General features: G+C 36.6%; 1 protein-coding gene across 2 annotated transcripts in view; it reads right to left on the bottom strand.

Annotated features, from left to right (window-relative positions):
- The window catches only part of evi5l (ecotropic viral integration site 5 like), a 68,802-nt gene that overhangs the window by 39,431 nt on the left and 4,604 nt on the right, over positions 1-24,767 (bottom strand). For both annotated transcript variants that reach the window (XM_087237586.1, XM_087237587.1), the window contains exons 2-6: positions 10,530-10,895; positions 6,255-6,444; positions 3,310-3,534; positions 514-588; positions 289-414 (exon numbers count right to left, since the gene is read on the bottom strand). In XM_087237586.1, the coding sequence (XP_087093712.1) occupies positions 289-414; positions 514-588; positions 3,310-3,534; positions 6,255-6,444; positions 10,530-10,771 (858 nt within the window). In that variant the 5' untranslated portion in view covers positions 10,772-10,895. The remainder of the gene's footprint in view (positions 1-288; positions 415-513; positions 589-3,309; positions 3,535-6,254; positions 6,445-10,529; positions 10,896-24,767) is intronic.

The following is a 24,767-nucleotide window of genomic DNA, read 5'->3' as shown; positions in this document are numbered from 1 at the left end:
TAAAAGTTGATGGCTATATCAACCAGCATCTTGGAAATATCTTCTTTTAAATTCAACAGAAGAAAGAAGCTCAACTAGGTTTGGAACAATTTAGGGTGAGTAAATCATAGAGCTTTCATTTTTGCTTGAATTATCCCCTTAAATTGTAATAATAGTACAAAATGTTTGTAAGCAAATGGCACACTTTTATATCAGACTGTATCAACTTTTATATCACCTGTATTTCCAAGAACATTTTAATGCAGACCTGTATCACCCTGTATTATTCTGCATATTTGTCTTTCTTACCTGTAGCAAGTGTTCAAACTGGTAGATACACAGCCCCAGCTCAGCCATGCTTGGTTTAAACAGCTCTCGAAGTCTGTACTCCTGCATTAGTCTGACAAACACACAGAAAGCCTCCTCCTCCGGCATCTACGGTGAATAGTGAATTTGGTTTACGCAAAGTTTGGCTCAGAGACATTTCTTGACATTGTTTTAGCTCATCATGATAAGCAAAACGCAGAGGCAAACCTGCATAAGTAGCAATCCAACGATGAAGGCGCTGCCCTGACAATAACCAACTTCACGATCCACCAAAGAATAAGCCTGTGAGGTTGAGATACAAACATGTTAAAGACTTAATAATATTAAACAAACAAAACAATCATGCATCCTGTATATCATACGTATGAGAATATAGCAATGGTACAATTTAAGTAATTTCGAGAGGAGCATGTGATATGATTGATCGTGGCCGTTATCAGCACTAATCTAATCAGATTGATCCAAGCCTACAATAAATAGACAGATTTTACCCTATTGCCTATCTTTGTTTTGGAAGAATCCCCCCTTCCACCCAATCTCCTCCTTTTACCAGTTGGAGCTCTCAAGACCTACCTGATCTCGGACCTTCTTAATGCTAATCGACCAGGCGAAAGCCCTGGGCTCAATTATCTCCGAGCTCATGGTTTTCTCCTGGGACAGCATGCCAATAGCGTCAAGCAACATCTAAGTGTGAACTCTTGAAGAGACCAATAAAAACTTGGATTTTATTTAATGTATGGCTTTGATCAATAATAAATCAATCAATACTATTTATTAATCATAAATCAATACTCATTTATTCTTTAACACTGATTTCATTTTTTTCAAATTTCTAATAAAAAATATTGTCTTTTAGAGATCTTTTTGTTTAAAAAAAAGACAATTGGTTAGAACAAAGACCTTTGTTGAAAAGAGTTATTTCACCACATATTTAACTCATCTGCTGTTGAAATATTTGTATTATGATGCCTAAAAAATAAATATCAACAAGATACATTTAATTTAAATTTGAAAAAAATAAAATAGTGATTATAGAATAAAACCAATATTAACATTTCACACAAACGATAAGCTGTAAAACCAGAGATTTGAGAATAAAAATATACATGGGGCATTGTACCAGAAATGTACAGTATCTGTCCCCAAAATAAAAACATAAATACAGTGAATAAAAAGTATTTCATCCCAGAAAACTTCTAAATAGGACTGATGGTTGATTTCTGTGAGTTCCTGTAAAGGAATATATCATTCATTTGGTTCTCAGATTTTTGTTCTTTATTAAAAACACTTGACAAATGTACAAACCCTGTCATTGACCATGTCCTCAGTGAAATGGAACCTACAGTACAACTTTAATAGTTTTGTTATGCTAAAAACTGTTCAGAAAAAAAAAAACTTCAGAAATAGAAAGTTTAAATTGTTATCATGCAAATCAATCAATAAATTCTACAAATAAACACTATTTTATCATTGGCCCCCTGTTTCTGTCAGTCCTGTCACATTTGCATTAAATTTAACCTAAAATGTGTTCAATACACCTTTAAAGCTACTCTGTAAAAACAGTTGGGTTAAAAATACCCCAACATATAACCCAACTATAGGTTATTATAGAACCTTCCAAACTATGGGTTATTTTAACCCATTGCATTGCATTATTTAATTTTTCCCAATGCATTGAGTTATTTTGATTAAATGTTATTGTTTCCATTCTTAGATTAGATTAGAATGTCTTTATTCTGGTATTACTATTACTAATTAATTTTATGATTATGGCTGTGTAAATAAATAAATGTCTCCTCTGGGTCCTAAAGGTGAGAATGAGGTGCTGAATATCTCAAATATGTGTATCATTTCCTCCAAAAAAAGAAGAAAAAAAACTGTAGAGATGAACAGGAAGGAGAGAAAGTATTTTATTTGTTTAATATAGATCGGTTGAAGCCTGTGTTTATATCATCAATAATTAAGAGTGCTGGTGAATTGGATGTAAAAAAAACTGGACACAGAGAGCTAATTTGAAAAAAAAATTGTTATTGTATTAGAGCTTAAATAAACTTTATAATGCAAAAACAACATTACACAGGCATATTAATACAGCTATTCTGTATCAGTTAAATCAGCTGACTGTTGAAATTCAAAATTTTAACCCAACTGATTAAGTTATTATATAAATAACCAAGTAAAGGGTTAAAATAACCCAACAAAGCACAAATTATTTAACCCAACTGCTTGAATATTTATAAATAACCTAATAAAGTTTAAAAATAACTCAACAAAGCACCAAATAGCACCAAACTCAACCATTGGGTTAAATAAATAACTCAACATTTTTTAGAATGTATGAATCAAAGGAAGTGACATCATTTGACGGAGGAGAAGCTGACATTCTATCATTGAATTGTATGATTTTATGCATGTTTTTGTATGATTTTTTTTAGGAGGACAAGCTTAAAGGTCAAGCTCGTCACATTTTTCATAGGTGAAATGTATATTTCTGAAAGAATGTCCTACATATATTTCATTAAAATGAAATCAAAAGTAAAAACAGTTATTACTTTACTTTAATACAGTAACTAACTTTCATAGAATTTATTTATTTCACCGAAAAAAAATTAAATTGTTCAATAGAAGTAATAACAATAAAATCTAAGTAAAAAATACTTGTTTAATCGACTTATATAAAATGAGTTGAAACAACACAATTCTGAATTTCTAAATATTAATATATGATAATTATATAAAATATAATTATATACTAAAATAAAATATATTATATATTGAAATTAAAATATATTATATATTTTGGAACACAGCATTTTTAGTCTAACATGCTGCAAATATAAATAAAAATGCGCATTTGAAAGAACATGAGCTTAAATAAAGGATGACAATTTAAATCAATTAATAAATAATTTTCTTTCTGTTTGTAAATCAATAATGTGTGCACTCATTATCAGTCCTGTGCTGCTCTCTCTTGCTGTCATGACCCGTTTCTGTCTTTCTCACCTTCATGACATTAAACAGCACTTCCTGTCCCAGGCTGTCCTGGCCTTTGAAGAAGTCATGTTCGGGATAGGTGCGGGCGATATCTCTGCGTATGAGTTTTTCACAGGGCGAGGACATCTTCAAGAGTTCAGAATACTGATTCTTCACAGGCATATCAGTGGCATTGCATAACAACTGCCAAACGATTGCTCGGAAATGATGAGGGATGCCTTTTCTGATGAGCTCCTGCAGAAACGGAGGGTGAGGCACAAAAAGAGAGATGAATGTACAAGTTTCAGATCCTGTACATCTTTGAAGCTAGCATTAATGATGTAAGCAGATAGCTATTCAGACTCAGAATAAATGCATGATAGTGGATTTTTGCGAATATCCAGTAAGCTAATATATTTAAATGACTTTTAGTTAATGGCTGATGCTGATATACACTCACTAGCCACTTTATTAGGTACATCTTATAAGTACCAAGTTGGACCCAAGTTGCACTTTATGACATGGCATGTTATCCTGCTGAATGTAGGCATCAGACAATGGGTACACTGTGGTCATAAAGGGATGGACGTGGTCAGCAACAATACTCAGGTAGACTGTGGTGTTGACATGATGCTCAATTGGTATTAATGGGCCCAAAGTGTGCCAAGAAAATATCCCCCACACCATTACACCACCACCACCAGCCTGAATTGTTGATAAAAAGGCAGGATGGATCTCTACCATATAAATGTGGCAGCAGAAATTCCAATCTCATATTGTTCAATTTTGGTGAGCCGGTGTGAATTGTAGCCTCAGTTTCCTGTTCTTAACTGACAGGAGTGGCACCCGGTGTGGTCTTCTGCTGCTGTAGCCCATCTGCCTCAAAGTTGGAAGTGTTGTGCATTCAGAGATGCTCTTCTATAGACCTCGGTTGTAACAAGAGGTTATTTGAGTTATTGTTGCCTTTCTATCAGCTTAAACCAGTCTGGTTGTCCTCCACTGACCTCTGGCATCAACAAGGCATTTGCGCCCTCAGAACTGCCACTCACTGGATATTTACTTTTCTTCTTACCATTCTCTTCAAACCCTAGAGATGATTGCGCAAAAAAATCCTAGTAAATCAGCAGTTTCTGAAATACTCAGACCAGCCCGTCTGGCACCAACAACCATGCCACATTCAAAGTCACTTAAATCACGTCTTACCCATTCTGATGCTCAGATTGAACTGCGGCAGATCGTCTTCACCAGGTCTACAATCCTAAATGCATTGAGTTGCTGCCATGTGATTGGCTGATTAGAAATTTGCGTTGAAGAGCAGTAGGACAGGTGTACCTAATAAAGTGGCCGGTGAGTGTATGTATTTTGGGGAATCACTGTTTAAACTACATAATATACAGGCAAAAAACTTTGAAAATGGGTTTCAAAGCACGTTTTTGAAAATGCCACCATTATCACTTCCTTGTAAACAACCAATATGGGAATCTTTGGAAATAATGACATATATAATGAAAGTGTAGATTTATCATACCAATATTTCAATCAGCAACAGAGATGATTTATATACCCACAGCAAATTTTAAATAAACCGTGTGCCAAAAAAACACGTTTTTAAAAGACGTTTCTGGATTAGACCTGTAATAATACAGCTGCGTCCCAAATCGCATACTTTTGCACTATTCTACGCCATTTTGTAGTATAAATAGTGTAAGTAGTGTGTTCACACTGAAAACTCAAAAAAAAAAAAAGTAAGTGCACTTTAATTACGCGGATGATGCACTTATTCAGCCGCTAAAATGAAGTGTGGAATGATGGACACTTCACGCACTCAACGACCGCAGGTTTGCTTACGTAGCGAAAGAGGCGGAGCTATCGGGCGCACATGTTGAATAACTTTATTTATTTTGGATGGTGAGAGCAAAATTCTTCTACGAGAGTGATTATAGCGCCTCCCGATGGTAAATGCGGCAATACTTAAGGCAGGTATTATTTGATAATTCGGTTGTTTATTTCACTGATTTGGCAACCGTCAAACGTCATCAGGGAAACAGTTTGAATTTCCGCTTAGTAAAAAAACATTAGTGTGCCATTTGGGACGCCACTACATACATGTACTATCCTGTTGAGTGTGTAAGTGCATAAGTACATAGTGCATGAGTGCATAGTGTATAGTGTGCCATTTGGGACGCAGCTCAAGTGTTTGGTGAGTTGTCACTTCCCTACAGGTACTGTTTACTAACAAGGTGACAGCGCCAACTACTGGCCTGGCATAGGTAATACAGCATTATTGGCTGATTTTGCAGATGTGTGTAAATGTAAATTATTTTTAAAATGTCATGTAAACACAACCACAAAAAGTTTTTCCCTCCATCAGGTAAGTGTAGCCTTGGATGCAAAGTGTTTTCATATTCAAGTGTCATTTCTGAATCACTGTTTAAACTACATAATATACAGGCAAAAAAAACTTTGAAAATGGGTTTCAAAGCACGTTTTTGAAAATGCCACCATTATCACTTCCTTGTAAACAACTAATATGGGTATCTTTGGAAATAATGACATATATAATTAAAAAAAATCTAACTAATAGTGATATGACACTTACAGTGCCCGCATATAAATAAAACTGGTGGACAGTAGGACCTAGGGAGGCTGTTAGTGTTGCAAGGGCTGCTGAACACACTGGACTAGTAACAGTTAGTACATAACTTAATGACAAGTGTTGTAAACTGAATCAATCTGTACTTCAATTCGCAATTTCAAGTTGGCATTCATGAAAAGTTTAATATAAAGGTAACAATTTACCTCAAGAATGTTTAGATTAGTAACCCAATCTTACTACTAGCATATTGGGCCAACAAATAAGCTGTTGCAGGTTCATAATCAACACATCATTGGTCTATTTTTCCACATCAGGCTAAAATCAAGACAAAATGTTCCGATAATATAATTCAACCCTTAAAGACAGCCCAAGTAATCACCTTTAAAAGCTTGTCCTTCTTTCGTCTCCACTCATCCCACTCGTTGACAATGCGTCCCCACAGGATCCAGGTGTCTTCCTCCAGCTGGGACAGGTTGGAGGAGGCAGATGAGCTTGACACCAGAGAGGAGCCGCTGTTCCTCCGAGAGCCACTCATTGATCGCATGGACTTGGAATCTGCTTCTAGCAACCTGAATGCAACAAAATAAAGGGAAATTAGTGTGCACAGGTGATAGAGTGGACAATCTGCACCCAAATAGATTTTTCGGTTTCTGTAAAGACGGCTGAACAGATGTAATTAATCAATCAACAGTAAACTGAAACCTTTAAGATTCTTAGGAAAGACATGTGTTTTTTTTTTTTACTTTTTATTCATCAAAGCATCCTAGAAATATATGATGGTTTCTGAAAAAACAGAGAAAAACTGTGTCCAAGCAGGGGTTTTCAATCTTTTAGAGGCCGCAGACCTACAAATATGTGAGGAACATCACCCTGACATCTAAAATCATTGATGGAATTTATTGTGTAAAGACTTGAAAAAAAGCTAAGAATAAAGGTGTAAAGTATTATTTTGAAAATGTTAAGCTAAGACATTTCCTATACTATTGAATTTATTCATTCATTTACACATTTGTTAACTATTTTTTAAATACATTGAGTAATTTATTTATTTGACTTTTAGTTAATACTTTTTCTGTACTTATTATTTAGCAATGCTTTATGCTTTTATTATTTATTATGTATCTTAATAAAGTGTTTGATTATTTAATGTTTGATAAAACATTTTTAAATTCTTTTTTTTTATGTAGTATAATATAATATGTAGTATAGTATAATAATAATAATTTGTTTTATATACTTGTCTTTAAATATTTCCATGGACTCCCCAGTACTCCCTTGCAGCCCTCCTAGAGGTTCCCGGCCCCACTTTCTAAAAAATTGTGTGACAGACTAGAGTGGCTTTGCCATTAAATTATTGTCAAAACACATTAATATAATAACAAACAATGATTATACATCCAATTTTTTTCATATTGTTTCTTTATTTTGATCAGATAAATGCAGCCCAAATTTTGTTTGAACTATTACCACTGAGCTCCTGGATTTACCCAACAGAAGAGCATACCTTTTATAAATTGACTTTAATATATTACTACACTATATACAATACTATTTCAATTGATATTATTTTGGATGATATCACAGAAACAAATAACTTTCTACATTTTCTAATCAAAAACAGTGACTGTCTGTGAAAAAGTCACCTTCACAATGCTAGTAGCTCCCTGCTGTATGTTTCCTAAGCTTTGTTGGGTGGTTGTAGGATCTGAGTGGCTGCTTGTTGGCCCAATGTCAAAACAGGCCACCTCATGCCTCTGTGATATTCTGGCCACTAAACAAGACTTCTGATTTAAAGGCACAGTCACATTAGCAGCATTTCCATCACATTTTGCTGCAAAAAAAAAAATAAAAAATACTGTCTCAAAAGACAAGAGTCTTTTTTGTACAAGAGTCTAACATCTCCTAAACGCACTGTACATGAGTTTCTTTTTTCAATGTAAAGGAACTTTCATAATGAATCAAGTGTAGAAAGATGCATGAATTAAAGCCCACAGAGCAGTCAATTTTGTACCAAGCAAGAAACTTGAGGTGAAATCTGCACAGAAAATTGTTCATCAAACACAAAATTTCCAAAATCACAAATTGCTGGTAAAATGGCTGCAAAAATGTCACAGAGCAACAGTAAAGGTGACTGTGTTTTCTCCAGGTTTTATCATCTGAAAGTCTGAATACATCTAAAGTCTGCTAAATGTCACGTCTGTGCAGCACAAATCGAGTGGGACACAAAGTTCGTTCAAATTCCAACTCTGACTATGAGTAATAGTAAGTGATGGTTGCCTTGGTGCACACCGCAAAACACAATACAATTTTTTTTAAATACAGGTCAAAGATTTAAAAGAAATTCCCTGTACATTAATATGAGGCCCGTACTTCAAGCCAAAAAAATAAATAAATCACGATCAAACGTTTATCTTGATTTAGGGAATGCCAGCAAGTCTACATTTTTATTACAAAATAAATTTAGTTATTTTTAGAAAAAGAATAGTTGATGGCATTTTAAAATACTTCACAATGCAGCCCTATATTATTAATTCATGGCATATTTATTTATTTTCCTTCTAACCACCTTTTTACCCATTTGTAGACTTATATAGGTACAGGTCAAAATTAGCATCTCTTAAATTTTTATTTAGCATAAATATATGAAGAGTTCAGATTCAAAACTCTCCAATGCCGTCTGATATTTTCTTCTAAACTTAGATTTTTTTCAGGATACTGTGTTTTAGCCAGTTATTTCACTTTTATGACTATTAGTATGTTATTTTCGTTACCTTTAAAGTGAAATAACCAATCATAAACATAGGAGACTGAGAAAAAAGCTTATTTTAGAAGAAAATTTTAGATGGCATTTAGAGCATAGATCTCACCACTCCATTCCTGGAGGGCCACAGCTCTGCACAGTTTGTCTTCAACCCTAATCAAACACAGCTGATCCAAATAATCAAGGTGTTTAAGACTACTAGAGACTATGTGGCAGGTGTGAGTTGGAGCTGGTTGGAGCTAAACTATGCAGAGCCGTGCTGTATCCCTCTGGGAATTGAGTTTGAAACCATTGATGGACATTTACACTAATATAATTTAGTTTTAAACGCATAAGTTTTGCTGCTACTGCCCCATCCGTCAATACTATGCCGGAGTTTTCGAGCGCCGAAAACTAAGCTTTTTGAAAACGCTGAGGAGGCCATTTCCATTTTAAAATGCTGCTTCTTTGTTTTAGCGTGGATAGGGGAAAATGGAGACATCTGAATACGGAGGCGGACATCTGATTGGTGCTTTTTCCCCAATATTAAGTAGTCTACAAACAGTTCAGTCTTGCATCCTTTTCTTGTAAGTTCAAACTTACAAAACAAACTCCCGAGGACACGTCAGGTAAATCTTAAAACCGGAGCACCCGGAGGAAACTCAAGCCAACACAGGAAGAACATGCAAACTCCATGCCATCTGACCTAGTCGGGGCTCGAACCAGCAACCTTCTTGCTGTTAGGTGATTGTGCTACCCACTGCGCCACCGTGCTGCCGCTGAATAATTAATAAAGCTATATTTCATTGGTTTATATAATCATTATTAGTGTTTTTAATTAATAATTGAATAAAGCTCATTAAAGCTATCTGCATGAATACTTTCTGACAAACATTAAAGTTTAGGATGGGTATTTCGGGTAAATAACCTAGTCAAAATACAGAATGCTTACACTACATTTTGTGGCCACCACTGCTGAAATCTTCAACGGCTCGTTGAAGTTCACCATTCAGCATAGCAACCCTTTGTATTGTTGTTGTTGTCAAGCAACCAACACAACTGATTAATAGTGAAAGCTTGTTACGTATCAGCTGTTACAGGAAGAGGAGACGGCTGTGAGCTTCACACTATGCCATGCACAGGTCAAATGATAAACCACAAACTCGCGGAGCTTTCTGTCTCAGACACAAACAGCGGCTCTGACACCTTCAAAGTTAAGTTTGTAGACACACACACGCACGCAAACACACACACACACACACACACACACACACATAATGTGCTGCACTTCGATAATCATTTGATATTGCAGACACTTGCTCTGAGCGGTTACCCATTTGCGCACATTCACCTACTTCCAAATAATAAACACAACGCCGTTTCCATACAGGTCTGAAACAAATCTGTTTCCATTAAACGCAATATTTAATTAATATAGAATATCCTGCTGACTTGTGTATATAAAAACATATTAAGCTTATAAATTGCAATAAAAGTATAACAGATGCATAATAAAAGCCCTTTTTATGCCTCAAATGCCTATGCACACTTAGGGCAGTAGCTATTCATTCATTTTGGCTTAGTCCCTTTATTAATCCGGAGTCGCCACAGCGGAATGAACCGCCAACAGTAACTATAGTTAATATAAAACAACAGCTGAATCACTTCTACACTGAAGCTAAACACTGTATGTGAAGTGTGTTTGTGAATTTAAGTCCTGTTTACAATTGTTTAAGACCCACAAGACAAAATTTCAGTGAAGTTAAGTGTTTCTAAGGCCTAAAATAAATTTTTTAGACATTTTTAGACTTTTTAAGACCCTCGGACACCCTGTGTAAGACCTTTCATATTTGAGTGAACTGTTTCTTTATCTGATCACTTCCGATCTGTCTGCATGTATAGCTCTCATCCTACCTGTTCTGCTCCTCCAGTTTAGCCAGAAGCTCGAGCTCATCTGGACTGAGGTTTTCGGAGTCAGCTGGGGAAGCGGCAGGGGCGGAGAGAGCGGCATCATGGGAACTGGAATCTGGACTGAGCACCGGGCTGCCAATAAACGGCGGGTCAATTTCTAAACCGGCAGGCGAGTTGAGGTCCTCCAGCTGAACTGAACCTGCCATCCCCCCCTCTCTCTCTGGGCTGCTGCTTGGGCTGGACATGATGGAAGAATCCGAGACGAGAAAGGTCAAGTGATGTGGAGATCTGGAAGGATCTGTCTCACAGGAGGACGCTGTGGACAGGGACAGGCCTTCTTGAAGACGTCTTTATTAGGCCTGCATTAATCTGTGGAAACAAAGGAAGAATGATTATGTACTGCAGGGCTGTATGCTTTTGATTTTGATTAGTAATCATTCAGATGTTATGATGAGACAACTTTAGTGTCATTTTCTGATCTCTAGACTGCAAAAACAAAGAATAAAAGGCACAATTATTTTCTGGTGGGAAAATATGATAAGCAGATAAGATAAATTTGATATTTAAAATAAATTAAGCAATATTTAGATGTCTCAATTCTATTCTAAACTCATAATTCTCTCTAATTTTGATAGAAATTGATTATTTACAATTAAGAGCTACTGATAATGTACTGATGTGTGACAGGATAAACGTGCTGAATGATTTGCATTATCACTAGTGACAGGTGATTCTTGAATTATAAACATCATGTCTGTTGTCCTAAGATGCATTAATTGTGTCAGGTTTCTATTTATTTCTTGTGCTTTATGTTAAAACTGCCCTTTTATGAATTGTCTGTCACCGAAATGGCCCCCCGCCAATTTGAGTTTGAGACCCCAGATTTAAAGAAATTAGAGTAACAGTAGTACCTTGTTTTGTGTTCAACAACAACAACAAAAAAACTGACATAATACAACTTAACTAACATAACTAATGATGTCCATAATAGGTAAAACAAATACTATGGAAATCAATGATTACAGGTTTTAAGCATTTTTCAAAATATCTGGGTTTTTTTTGTGTGTGTGTGTGTGTGTGTGTGTGTGTGTGTGTGTGTGTGTGTGTGTGTGTGTGTGTGTGTGTGTGTGTGTGTGTGTGTGTGTGTGTGTTCAACATAAGAAAGAAGCTCATAATAGTTTAGAACAAGTTATGTGTGGGTAAATGACAGAGATTTCATTTTTTGGTGAACTATCCCTTTAAGACATCAATACATTTACATCCACATCCCATCTCAAGCTCAGACTGTCAACTGCACATTTCCAAGATATGAAACATGCATGACAACAACTTCAAAAAGATACACTTCAATCAATGCCAGCTCGCACTGATTTTTAAAACGCCAAGTCAGCGAAGCTGTTCCAAAAACACAGTTGAAAATGGCTGCATAGCATACTGTATGTGAACTGTGTGCTTTGTGCAGCACCAAAACAATAAGCTATGTGTGTGCGCATAAACAAACCACACAAACAGACAGAGCAGCTAAAGCCCCAGCCAAAGCTATTAAAAAAAGAAGGAATGCATGTGTGCTTTGTTTAAAAGAAATAAATAAATGGATGGATGACATGGATATAAAACTCTCAAATGTTCAAATATCCCTAAAGACAAACAAATTATTATGTTCAGTCATGGGAAACAAACGTGGAGCTCAGTATGGCACCAAAATAAGCTTTATTTGATGTATATTCTCACATTGTCTGGAATTTGACTGAACTGTAACAGGTCTGGTTTACACTTCTGGTTATTCTGGCTAAAAAACATCCACTAGACAGGAAGAGACGCCTGACCAACATAAACCAGAGCTCAATTTGTTTTTTATTTGCTGTTTAAGGGCTGGGTTAACTGAAATAGAACAAACAAGTGTAAAATAGCTGGGTTCCACAGAGGACTGCACAATATATGGTTTCACCATCCATTTCACAATGCGTGTATCTGCAATAGTCACATCTCAGGATCTGCAATGTAGAGTTGGGATTATAATTTATGCAGAGTTTAATCCTAATGGAGTAAAATTTTATCATCAGCATTCATTTTTAAAGTGGCGGTTCACCCAAAAATGTGAAAAAACTTTGCTCACTATTTTTATTTCACCCTTCACTTATTTCATCTTCATCTTGAACACAAAAAAAGATTTCATTCATTTATTTTCCTTCAACTGGGACGCCACAGCGGAATGAACTGCCAACTTATTTACCATATGTTTTACACAGTGTATGCCCTCTGCAACCCAGTACTGGGAAACATGCATATACACTTATTCACACTCATACACTACGGCCATTTTAGTTCATGAATACAGTTAGACTCTACAGAAACCAATACTGAAGGGGACCTATTTAACCTCTTTTACAAGACAAAGAAGAGTAGTGTCTGTAAATGTGTATGTAAAGTGTCAGCACAAAATACCCTTCTGATTCTTTATTATGTAATGTAGAATCTGCCCGTTTTGGTGTCTGCGTACAGTGTAGCTGTTTTTGTAGCCTGTGGCTTTAAATGCAAATGAGCTGCTTTTCCCCACCACCGTTCCGGTGTGCGTGTCTGCGTCTCATCATGTGTTACGTTAGATAAACAGCAGTCAGTGACAGAGACAGACAATGATTAGCTGAAATAAGGTCACGAGTCAAAAATACCAAGTAAGTTTTTTGTTTATTTGTGGTGGTGTCTATTCAAGCCTTTCTGAAAGGATGAGTCTCACACAAATGCCGTTTGCAGTACACATGCACCATGCGTAATGTGTAATGACACCATGCGGCCATTGTGATTATATTGGTTAAGAATTAGAGAGCGATTTTACTGTTTTTATTATAAACATGCAGTTTTAACATTTTAAACTTATAAAACTAACTAATAAGGAGCAGATGATCAAAGAGTTGTCACAGACATATGTTTTAATCCCAGTTTCTTTGCAAAAAATATCCTTCTGATGTGTATACAGTTGAAGTCAGAATTATTAGCCTTCCTGAATTATTAGCCCCCCTGTTTATTGTTTCCCCCAGTTTCTGTTATACAGAGAGTTTTTTCAACACATTTCTAAACATAATAGTTTTAATAACTATATATATATATATATATATATATATATATATATATATATATATATATATATATATACATATATATATATATATATATATATATATATATATATATATATATATATATATAAAATATCTCTAATAACTGATTTATTTTATCTTTGCCATGATGAAAGTAAATATTATTTGACTAGATATTTTTCAAGACACTTCTATACAGCTTAAAGTGACATTTAAAGGCTTAACTAGGTTAATTAGGCAGGTTAGGGTAATAAGGAAAGTTATTGTATAACGATGGTTTGTTAGATTATCAAGAAAAAATAAATAGCTTAAAGGGGCTAATAACTTTGACTTTAAAAGGGTTTTTGAAAAATTAAAAACTGCTTTTATTCTAGCCGAAATAAAACAAATAAGACTTTCTCCAGAAGATAAAATATTATCAGACATACTGTGGAAATTTCCTTGCTCTGTTAAACATAATTTGGGAAATATTTTAAAAAGAAAAGAAAATTTAAAGGGAGGCTAATAATTCTGATGAAAGGGATTTGGATCCTATTTTAACATTAAAAAATGTATAAATAAAAAAGAGACTTATTCTGTTTCTATTACCCCAATATGACTGCGGACAGACTATACCAATATATATATACACCCCGCTCCCAAGTGCCTAAATGTAAATAGCCAAAACAAGTCAAACACACACACAAAAACGCTCATACCATAATAGAGAGTGCAACATACAGAACGATAGCCCACAGATAAAAATAAAATCCAAGATGATGAGACCTATTTAAACAAAGTAAACACGCATTGTGCACAATGGCAGTATTCACATCAGAGCAGCAGTCCAATCAAAAGAACCATTAACAAGCACATGAATCCAATCCCCCCCGACCAAGAAAACACAAACACACTCTTCTCACTCATCTGCAGCCAGTCGATGCAGTGCGCTCGCAACCAAACACAACCACAACATTCTGAACCTAGCAATAAAAAATATAGCTTTTACAATTAACATCATGACATTTAATTATGTAGCTCAGAATTATTATTAATATTATTCTGTAATATTAATAATAATTGTCTTCATCCACATCACTATCATCATTTTTCCTTTTCTTTTTTTAAAGCTGAAGAGTGATTTTTTTGGATAAAAAACTATTGGCAAAACGGTATGTCTTTACTCTTGAAATTCCTTTAGCTGCCACTAGAGGTGCACAAATTGTTTCCTACTCCAATAGATTTCAGCAGCTGGCTGCTGTATAAATGAGAGAGAACAATGCAGCATCTCTATAACACAACCACACAGCAATTCTACTGTAAACCACAACAACAACAACAACAACAACAGCATCTCCCACTACAATGAAAACCTCAGATTTAGGACAACTGCTACAATCTTTTGAAGATATTTATTTTTTGTCAACAACCCCCCAATTCACTATCGCTGAAACATTTGAGATCATCTCCAGTATGGATCTGAAACACATTAATTCTCACTTAAAAACGGAGCATGTCAGCTGGAAATAGCAATAATCAGAGATGCAAATGCATTATCATCTTGGTTATGGCATAAAAACAGTGTGTAAGTGTGTGTGCTTGTGTGCCTTAGTCACAAATAACAATAACACCACTGTGCTTGCTGCATCTGTCTCATTCTTGCCTTGATGAGCAGCATAAGTGTGGTTATTGTAGCTCTTAGCAGAGTGTCAGTCTCTCTCTTTTCACACACACACACACACACACACACACACACACACACACACACACACACACACACACACACACACACACACACACACACACACACACACACACACACACAAGCACACGCACACACACACACACACACACACACACACACAAACACACACACACAATTTTTTCATGATGAAATCACCTGCATTCTTCATCCACAAACTTCTACACAAGGTCCGAAACTTTCTTTTGGACAGTACAGTGGCTGGTGAATTGAGAAAATATAATATATACATGGGCGACACTTTGGCTCAGTGCTCGCGTCACAGCAAGAAGGTCACTGGTTCTTGTCCCAGTTGGGTCAGTTGGCATTGCTGTGCAGAGTTTGGATGTTCTCCCAGTGCTCACATGGGTTTCTTTCCAGGTGCTCTGGTTTCCTCCACAGTCTTTGACATGCGGTATGAGTGAACTCTACAAACTAAATTGGCTGTAGTGTATAGGGCATCACACACTGGATGCGCCGCTCAGCGCCGCGACATGGCGCGCACATGACAGTAGAAAATATCACACACCAAATGCGCATATGGTATTTAAATTTAAACTTATCAGATGGCGCTTTGCGGCATGGCAGAAATATGAACAGTGTCCCGAGTCGTCCCGAATCCTATGTTAAGAATTCTAAAGCGCTGCATGTCGCTAGGTAGCGCGTCGCCGAGCGGTGCTTCTGGTGTGTGATGTGTGTGAATGAGTGTATGGATGTTTCCCAGTACATAATACATTTATTCATCTTCCATTGAAGATCATCTTTATTACAAGGTTTTTTTTTTTTTAAACAGACTTGAGCTATCATTTTTAAATTTATTTAGTCGGCGGAAGTACTTTTAGCTTAGCTTAGCATAAATTATTAAATCAGATTAGACCATTAGCATCTTGCTTAGAAATAACCAGTTTTGATGATTGTGCTATTTAAAGCTTGATTTGTCTGTAGTTACATTATGTAGCACCATCAGAAAATGAAAATGAGGTATTTTCTAGGCCGATATGAATCAGAAATAATAATTTTATTCTGGCCTAATAATCAACTAATTTTGCTGCTGTACCATGGCTTAAGCAGGCGCAATGATATTGAGCCGCATCTGAAAATAGTTCCTATGAAACGGCTGTGCATTTTTGAGTTAAATGCTAATGGTCTAATCTGATTTAATGATCTATGCTAAGCTAAGCTAAAAGCACACATTGGCTGAATTGATTAAAAAAATGGTAAAACTCAATAGTAGAGTTGTAAAATGAGCCTATTTTTTAAAAGCAAAGTGTTCCTTTGAGGAAATATTGTGTAATATGCAGAAAATGGGGGTGACTCGGTGGCTCAGCGGTTAGCGCTTTAGCTTCACAGCATAAAGGTTGCTGATTCGAGTTCCGGCTGGGTCAATTGGCATTTCTGTGTGGAGTTTGCATGTTCTCCATGTCAGCATGAATTTGCTCTGGGTACAGTTCAAAGACATGCACTATAGGTAAATTGAATAAACTAAATTGGCCAAAGCACATGTGTGTGAATGAGTGTGTAAGGGTGTTTCCCAATACTGGGTTGCAGCTGGAAGTGCATACTCTATGTAAAACATAAGCTAGATAAGTTGGCGGTTCATTCCGCTGTGGTGACCTCTGATGAATAAAGAGACAAAGCTAAAGGAAAATGAATGAATGACTGAATGAATATAGAAAATGCATTTGATAGATCAAATTAATGCAAGTGTAACAATATTTGAGAGCTGATGAATTTGTAGTGCATCATAAATAAAACGTTTTTTGGATTTCAGGAGTGGAAATACATGATCTGAAGCACCCATGTTTAACTGCTTGATAAAAGCAGGATTCATAAATAATAAAAGGATAACTCTGTAATATTTGTCAAGCCATGTGACCTAAATGCCGATAACAACATAAGATGATTGTAGTATAATGTCACATGAGGATGCCTTTGAACTTATTTAGCAAAAGCGATACACTAAGAGACAAAACACTTTAAAGAAACATTACAATTTAACAACACTGAAAAGTTAAAGACAAAGTTCAACCAAAAGCGCATATTTTGTATATTTCTGCACCCTTTACTTGCTGCAAACATATTTGACTTTGTGTGAACAGGTCGTTTTTGAAAACACTGGTAAATTTGTTCTGGCAATTTTCCAGAAAGAAAAATTGTAACATTACCGGAAATTTGCCAGAACTTGTGCTGCTGTGTGAACGCAAACGGAAGATTGCCGGAACGAGCCCGTTCACATCTAGATTGCGCTATTGTTAGACATCTACTTAAGCCAATCAGAACACTCAGATGTATCACATGCACGCGGTTTATGAAAATAAAAGCCTTTGAATATTTTTCCAGACACAATTAGCGGCTAGATGTTAGTCAGATAAAATTTCTATGTTACTTTTTCCTTTCGCTAAAAATGCTAATGATAAACCGCTGTTTGTTTACTTTCAAGCTCTGTTTCAGTCTTGCACGTGAAAGAGCCGGTGAGCACCAGCACACACACATACATCTTGACACGCGAAAGTGTTCCTCCATATGTTTTCATATAAGTTGTTCACAATACTTATCCATCCACATCATTTGTAATGTAGTGAAGTGTGTAAACATTTAGCTGCGGTTCACGTTTTTGCCTTCAGATGCCACACTAAGCAGCTGTGTGAAAAAGCTTTAAATAAAAGTAATACCATCAAGTAAAGCCCGACCCCTTCTATGTTTACAAATGCAAGCAGCTATGTTTAGAGGTCATTTCTACTTAATGATGTCTGAATTTACTGGTATTTTGGAATAGATGTCTGAATGGTCTTTATGGGAAAAATTAAGAAACGTCTGTGCTTATGTGAACACCTTTTTATGAATTTACCGGTAAAGCCATTCCAGTAATTTTCTGGATAGATACCGGTGTCACTGTGCGAAAGTGGCTATTATTTTGATTTCATGTGGAAGCAATGACTGTAAAAAATATGGACAACGCGACAGCCCCTTTTCCCATTGAACGGCTTGAGGGCAAAACGCCTGCTTGACGGGCACAAACTGTCGCAAAAGACTGCTGAAATTGGAGCCTTGACATGCGCAGAAGGACTGTCTGATGGAGCCAGAGGAGGAGCTGCGAAAATGAGCGGAGTCGAGCTTCCAACCAAACACTTTATGTAAAATCAACCACGCCCCCCGAACTTCTCAGCATGCGTTTGCTGTCATATCAACACAAATGGATGTAATAATGTTAACAAATATGAGGGTTTTATATATTCAATCGCGCCAGCTCCGGGCCGCAGCGCATTACCTACTCGCGCCGTCGCGGGCTGATTCCGGCTCACATGCGGCAGCGCCGGCTCGCTCGGCCGCCGCATCTGGCTCGATTGACTCGGGCTGGAATCGGGCAGTGAGTCCAGGCATCCGGAGTAGGTCCAGCTGAGGTAGTCAGTCTGAGCTCTGAGGGGTAAGTCTCCAGCAGGCGAGAATCTAGCCGAACTGGTCCGAGTGTATTTTGCCATCTGGGTGGCTAGGCGTGTATCAGCAAACTAATAAGCCCGAAAAAAGCCCTGACTTTAGCGAGTAAACAGTGTTCCACCAGGATTATGTATGTCAGAAACTGTAGTTTACTGCTGAACTCATTTTGTCATGGTAAAATAACAGAAATCGAATAATAACACTTCAGTCTCCTGCCGAAGCTCAGACGCCGCGCTTTGAGAAACTGTCAATCACCGCTGTCAATCACGATGACACGCCCAGCATTAAATTACTGCTAAAAACAAACTGTTTACAAAAATGAAGATCTGCACCTATTTCAGCACAATAACCAGTGCCTTAATCGACCAGAACCATCTTTCGGGACATTTTATTGCAAGTGTAATAATTTTTTTTATTTGGGCTCAAGTCTCCTTCATTAACACGGAGGAGGCGGGCTTTATGACTTGTACTGCAGCCAGCCCCCAGGGGGCGATCTAACAGCCGAGACCTTCACTCAAATGCAGGCTTGCGGCACACTTGTGTGGAAGCCAATGACTACTTTTTGGCATGCTTCAAAATGTCTTTATTTGTTCAAAAGAAAAAAAACTGGGTCAAATTATTTTTTGCATGAACTGTCCCTTTATGATGATCACCACAGTAACAAGCTCATACCCACAAAGCCACACCTAAACACACAAACATACTCTGTAAACAAAGACATCACTGAAACAAGCCATGTCATGCAATATAGACCTGAACACGTTGTTCTGTATGACTCAAACATCACACAATAGCTTAGCTTCATCGTGTAGCTTATCTGCCCTGTGTGACATTCCACGATCACTGAGACTCACACAACACACCCTATTCTCCACTATAATGCTCTTCATAAACAAAACTTATGAGTCACACACTAACTGATCTGACTGAATGGGCTTACCGTTTTTTAAACTGGACAATCAAGTATCATAACTGACCATCAAGATGATTGCTTAATGTAAGCAAAAAATGATTGATCCCTGAAATAAATTGGTTGAATTACACTACAATACCTGACAAAAGTCTTGTCGCCATTTCAAGTTTTAGGAACAACAAATAATAGCTTGACTTCTAGTTGATTATTTGGTATCAGAAGTGGCTTATATTAAAGCTAAAGACCTGCAATGACTTAAATAACTTACCAATAAAGTCATCTGGAATGGCAAAGAAAGCGTTTTTGCAGGACTCCCAGAGTTCATAAATATTCTTTGGATTCATCTTCAACGCCTCCTCCATCTTACCCCAGACATGCTCAATAATGTTCATGCCTGGTGACTGGGCTGGCCAATCCTGGAGCACCATGACCTTCTTTGCTTTCAGGAATTTTGATGTGGAGTATGAGAAGGAGCGCTATCCTGCTGGAGAATTTGCCCTCTCATGTGGTTTGTAATGTAATGGGCAGCACAAATGTCTTGATACCTGCAGATCTCTCACACTCCCCCATACTGAATGTAACTCCAAACCATGATTTTTCCTTCACCAAACTTGACTGATTTCTGGTAGAGCCTTGGGTCTATGCGCGTTCCAAAAGATCTTCTGCAGTATTTGTGACGATTGGGATGCAAGTCAATATATGATTCATTAGAAAAATCTACCTTCTGTCACTTTTCCAAATGACCACCTATTATTTGTTGCTCCAACAACTGGGATCAACGACAAGATTTTTGTCATGTAGTCTACATGCCTGCACACAACTCGCATTGCATTATATGCTTTATTTATGCAATCAAGGAGGGACAAAATTGCGCAAACATAACTAATGGCTAAGCAGGTAAGATCATGAGGGTTAACATCTCATCAGTGCAATAAGAAAATGTATGCAGCTGCTTAATTAAATGACAAGTAAAAATAACCTGCATGATTATTGTTACATAATGTGTCATTCCTAAGATCAGGGCAAGCCATTTTTTTAGAGCATTTATTTTTCTCCCCCTAAAAAGTCACAACTGATTTCAATCACCAGTCAATGAGAAAACCAGGCTACATGGATTACACCCCAATAGATGCAAACAGACACCAAAACAGTAAAGTTATTTATTATCAGTAATGCAAACCTATAGTTATATAACTTTTTGAGAACTGTTCGCCAACCTGATTTCACCAAGACTTGACCTGTGATTCGTACGAATCACAACCAGTGGTTCAGAACACACGTGACCCAAAGATTACCTTTTTTTTTACTTGTAGATAAATTTTAAATTTGTAACGATTGCAGAGAGATCGCCTCTCGTGTCATTCAAATCACATGTTTGAAAGCATTTAGGCTTTCCTGCAAAATATAATGACGACAGAGGAAGTTGTGGTGGGTCATTTGGGATGTGGTAGCTTTCTTTGGTTATTAAGGGTGTTTTCTGTCACTACTTGTTTAGTCTGCAATAATGCATTCAGTGTAAGCTGAACGATTAATCATCAAAAGATCGGGATCTCAACATCTACGAAACATAAATAAAAATGGTGATTTGCATGTGTTTGCATGTTTATTAATACCTCGAATTGCTCGATTCAAATCTGTGTTTGAAAAACACAAAAATCACGAGAGATTCAGTTTTTAGTCTAGATAGATAGATTTAGATAAAACCACTGTTGTTTTTGGTAAAGATTAAAATCAGTCATATGCATTTAACTTGAAGATCAAAAAAGAAAGTTGTAGACAGCAATTACTTAATTTAACCAATAGGCGACAATCAGCCATCAAAAATATGCCACTGAATGATTCTTCACAAATGACACATCTAGCAATGAAACATGACGTTTTATGAGTGAATAACTGAACCTTTTTTTTTGTTTTTGAAAATGAGAGTAAAAATAAATATGACTTGTACAAATTATAAAATTAGATTTATACATTTAGGATTATCAGCAACAGTAGTAGTAACAGTGAATATTTTAAAGTACTGAACATTTTACCATTTATTTTTATTCAGCTGATTATTTCCTCATGTTACTTTAATAAATTTACAGGTTCTAAGATCTGTTCGTCAAAACCAAAAGTTTCTTGCAGTGCTTTTTTTTGTAATAAATGGAAAGCAAATTACATTTGCCTCCTCCCATTTTTGGCTGATCCAAAAAATGATGCGATCCATGACTATATAACCATAACGTGAACCGAATCGTAAGATTTGTATTCCGTTACAGCAGTACAATTCACTTATAGTGCACGACTTTGGACTGTAGGGGAAACCGGAGCACCCAGAGGAAACTAGGCATGGGATGATAACCGTTTTCAAGGTATATCGCGGTTTGGAAAAGTCAAGGTTTTAAAATCACCAAAATTTTCTGTAATACCATTCCAAAGGTATGTATAAGATTTTTTTATTTAGCTTTTTTTAAGACAACAGTATCTTCAGCAGAAAAAAATATCCAAAGATGACATTTTAAATTGTAAAAAATTCTATGTTTTTGAAATTATAAAGAGAGCAGATGTCAATGATTCATTTGAATAATTTAGCCTGACACGTTTACTGCTCCAAAATATTATAAATCTTTAAAAAATATTATATAAATATATATATTTTTAAACATTTATATTATTTTGGAGCAGTAAACATGTCAGGCTAAATTATTCAAAGAATTGTGAATGTAACGAATGTGAAATGAATTGGTTGATATATATATATATATATATATATAAAACATATTTTAGAGCAGTAATCACAATACGGTGAAACCGTGAAACCATAATATTTTTATCCATGGTTATCATACCATCAGAATCTTATACCAGCCCATGCCTAAAGGAAACCCACTCGAACATGGGGAGACCATGCAAACTCCACACAGAAGTGCCAACCGGCCCAGCTGGGACTCAAACCAGCATCTTTCCTGCTGTGAGGCGACAGTTCTAACCACTGAACCATTTATTGTACTGGTTAAGTTAAAATTAAAAAACGTGCAAAATAAATTCTGCCACAAAAATGACGACAACCACAGTCATAAAAAGGCTCCACAACAGGAAAAGAAATAAGGTTAATAAACAATTTAGAGGGCAGAAAAAGAATAAGACATCTGCTGTGAACTAAGAGCAGCTGCAGTGAATTTAAATTAGTATGACTAAGTAAAATCCAAATAACAGCAGCAGCAGCAGCGGAGGAGCACAGACTCAGATGGAAACCGAAAAACATAACAGGGCCGTTATGGTCGTCCCGGCCGAGAAGCCACAGCTGCACTGAAGCAAAGTCGTCATCTCTCTGTCCGACACACACACATACACACACACACTAAATGCTGGAAACACATGCAGGGCTAGACCAGCCTTCACGTGTGTGCTGTCTGAAATGATGACGTGGAGTTAGCCAGCAGCTATAAACCAAGAGAAAGAGCGACACTGCCGGAACACTTAGACACAGATACAGCAAGGGGAGAGAAAGAGATACACAACGTTAAAGAGGTCGAGGAAGGCAGATAATGCTTTTCTCTCTGGCTCTCCGGGGCATGTATACTACATAACAACTTGTTTGTCTTGATGAAAACACAGCAGCTCCGTATCAGTTTACCAGTCACAGTTCACATGACCAATCTAGCACTCCCGTAATCACGATTATTCTGACGTCATTTCAGAGAAACACAGACTAAAATGCTGCCTTTTGGACAAAAACGCATTCATATTTGCGCAGCGTGAGAGATTTTAAATATTGTAAGTTAAATGTGGGAAAATATCGGTTGACTTTTTAATCATGTCTTCGGCGCTGCAGGGCTCAGTGGAGAAGTATGTAATTTAAAATCAGCCATCTTTGCTTGTGGTGCTAAATTCTCAACTTGTGTGCCAATCATGCAAGCTTCAAATGCCTTGGGAACAATTACTCTGAAAACGCAATTCCAACATGCTGTCAGTGCTGATGGCCTCATCAGAAAAATATTAAATAGATATTAAAAAAATCTGTCTGAATACTAGGGCTGCACAATATATCATTTCAGCATCGATATCGCAATGTGATCATTCGCAATAGTTACATTGTGAGTTTATGCAATGTTGAGTCTGGATTATAACTTATCATTTAACAAGTGTTTTTTGAGGTCTGTGAGGGTTTTTAAAAGCCTTCAGGCATAAGAAAATGTACCGTTTGTAGCTTTGAACAATTAATAACATATGCTGGCTAAGTTGGCGGTTCATTCCACTGTGGCGACACCAGATTAATAAAGGGATTAAGCCGATAAAAAAATGAATGAATGAATGTTTATAAACTAAAGACTAACCAGGATTATTTTATATTTGATTATTCAATTACTGTAAACCTGAATACATTTGGAGTCTTCTGAAAACAATATAACACTGTTTATTCAACTAGCATATTTTTCTTAATTAATTTTATCTATGATTGTAGATTATATTTTATGCACTCCTCTACAGAATATTCCCAATCAAATTTAAATGATAGATTCTTTACAACGTTTAATCAGCTCATCTGGTGAAATTCTCTCACAATATATAAACATTAGGGTTGGGCCGAAACACAATGCCATCGTCCATCGCCAATGGCCAATAGACAACACGATGCTGAGCTGGCATCGCCAATCCTCCGCCCCAACCCCGTCGCAAACCCACTCGCGAAAAATACACTCTTAGCCTCCGTTTTAGAGTAATACATCTTAGTTTTAAAATGGCACACACACTATCATGTGCTCGTCTGAGGAGCTTCAGAGAGCAGTGCACGTCGGACAGTTTACCAAGGATGCAGCGCTGGATCGCTTCTCACTATAGTTGTTAAACGTGATATTTAAATCATCTCGTCTCTATCTGACGACTCTTAGGTCGTTTGAATCTATCAGATAACGTGTCACAGTATCAGTACGCTGATACAGTCTTTTACACTTGTACTTAGTAAATAAAATTGAAAGTCTCCATTAGTCATTAAATATGGCTAAATTGCCCCCCTCAGTTCTATACTTGATGTTGTTGTGACAAAAATGCCATTTCTTTTGGTTGGTCTGCCTTGGAGATGAAACAGTGACACT

This window comes from Danio rerio, chromosome 1 (assembly GCF_052040795.2).
Source record: "Danio rerio strain M-AB ecotype USA chromosome 1, GRCz13ab, whole genome shotgun sequence".
Lineage (NCBI taxonomy): Eukaryota > Metazoa > Chordata > Actinopteri > Cypriniformes > Danionidae > Danio > Danio rerio.
Note: the sequence above shows the minus strand (reverse complement) of the source record. Positions and strands in the feature narration are given on the sequence as shown.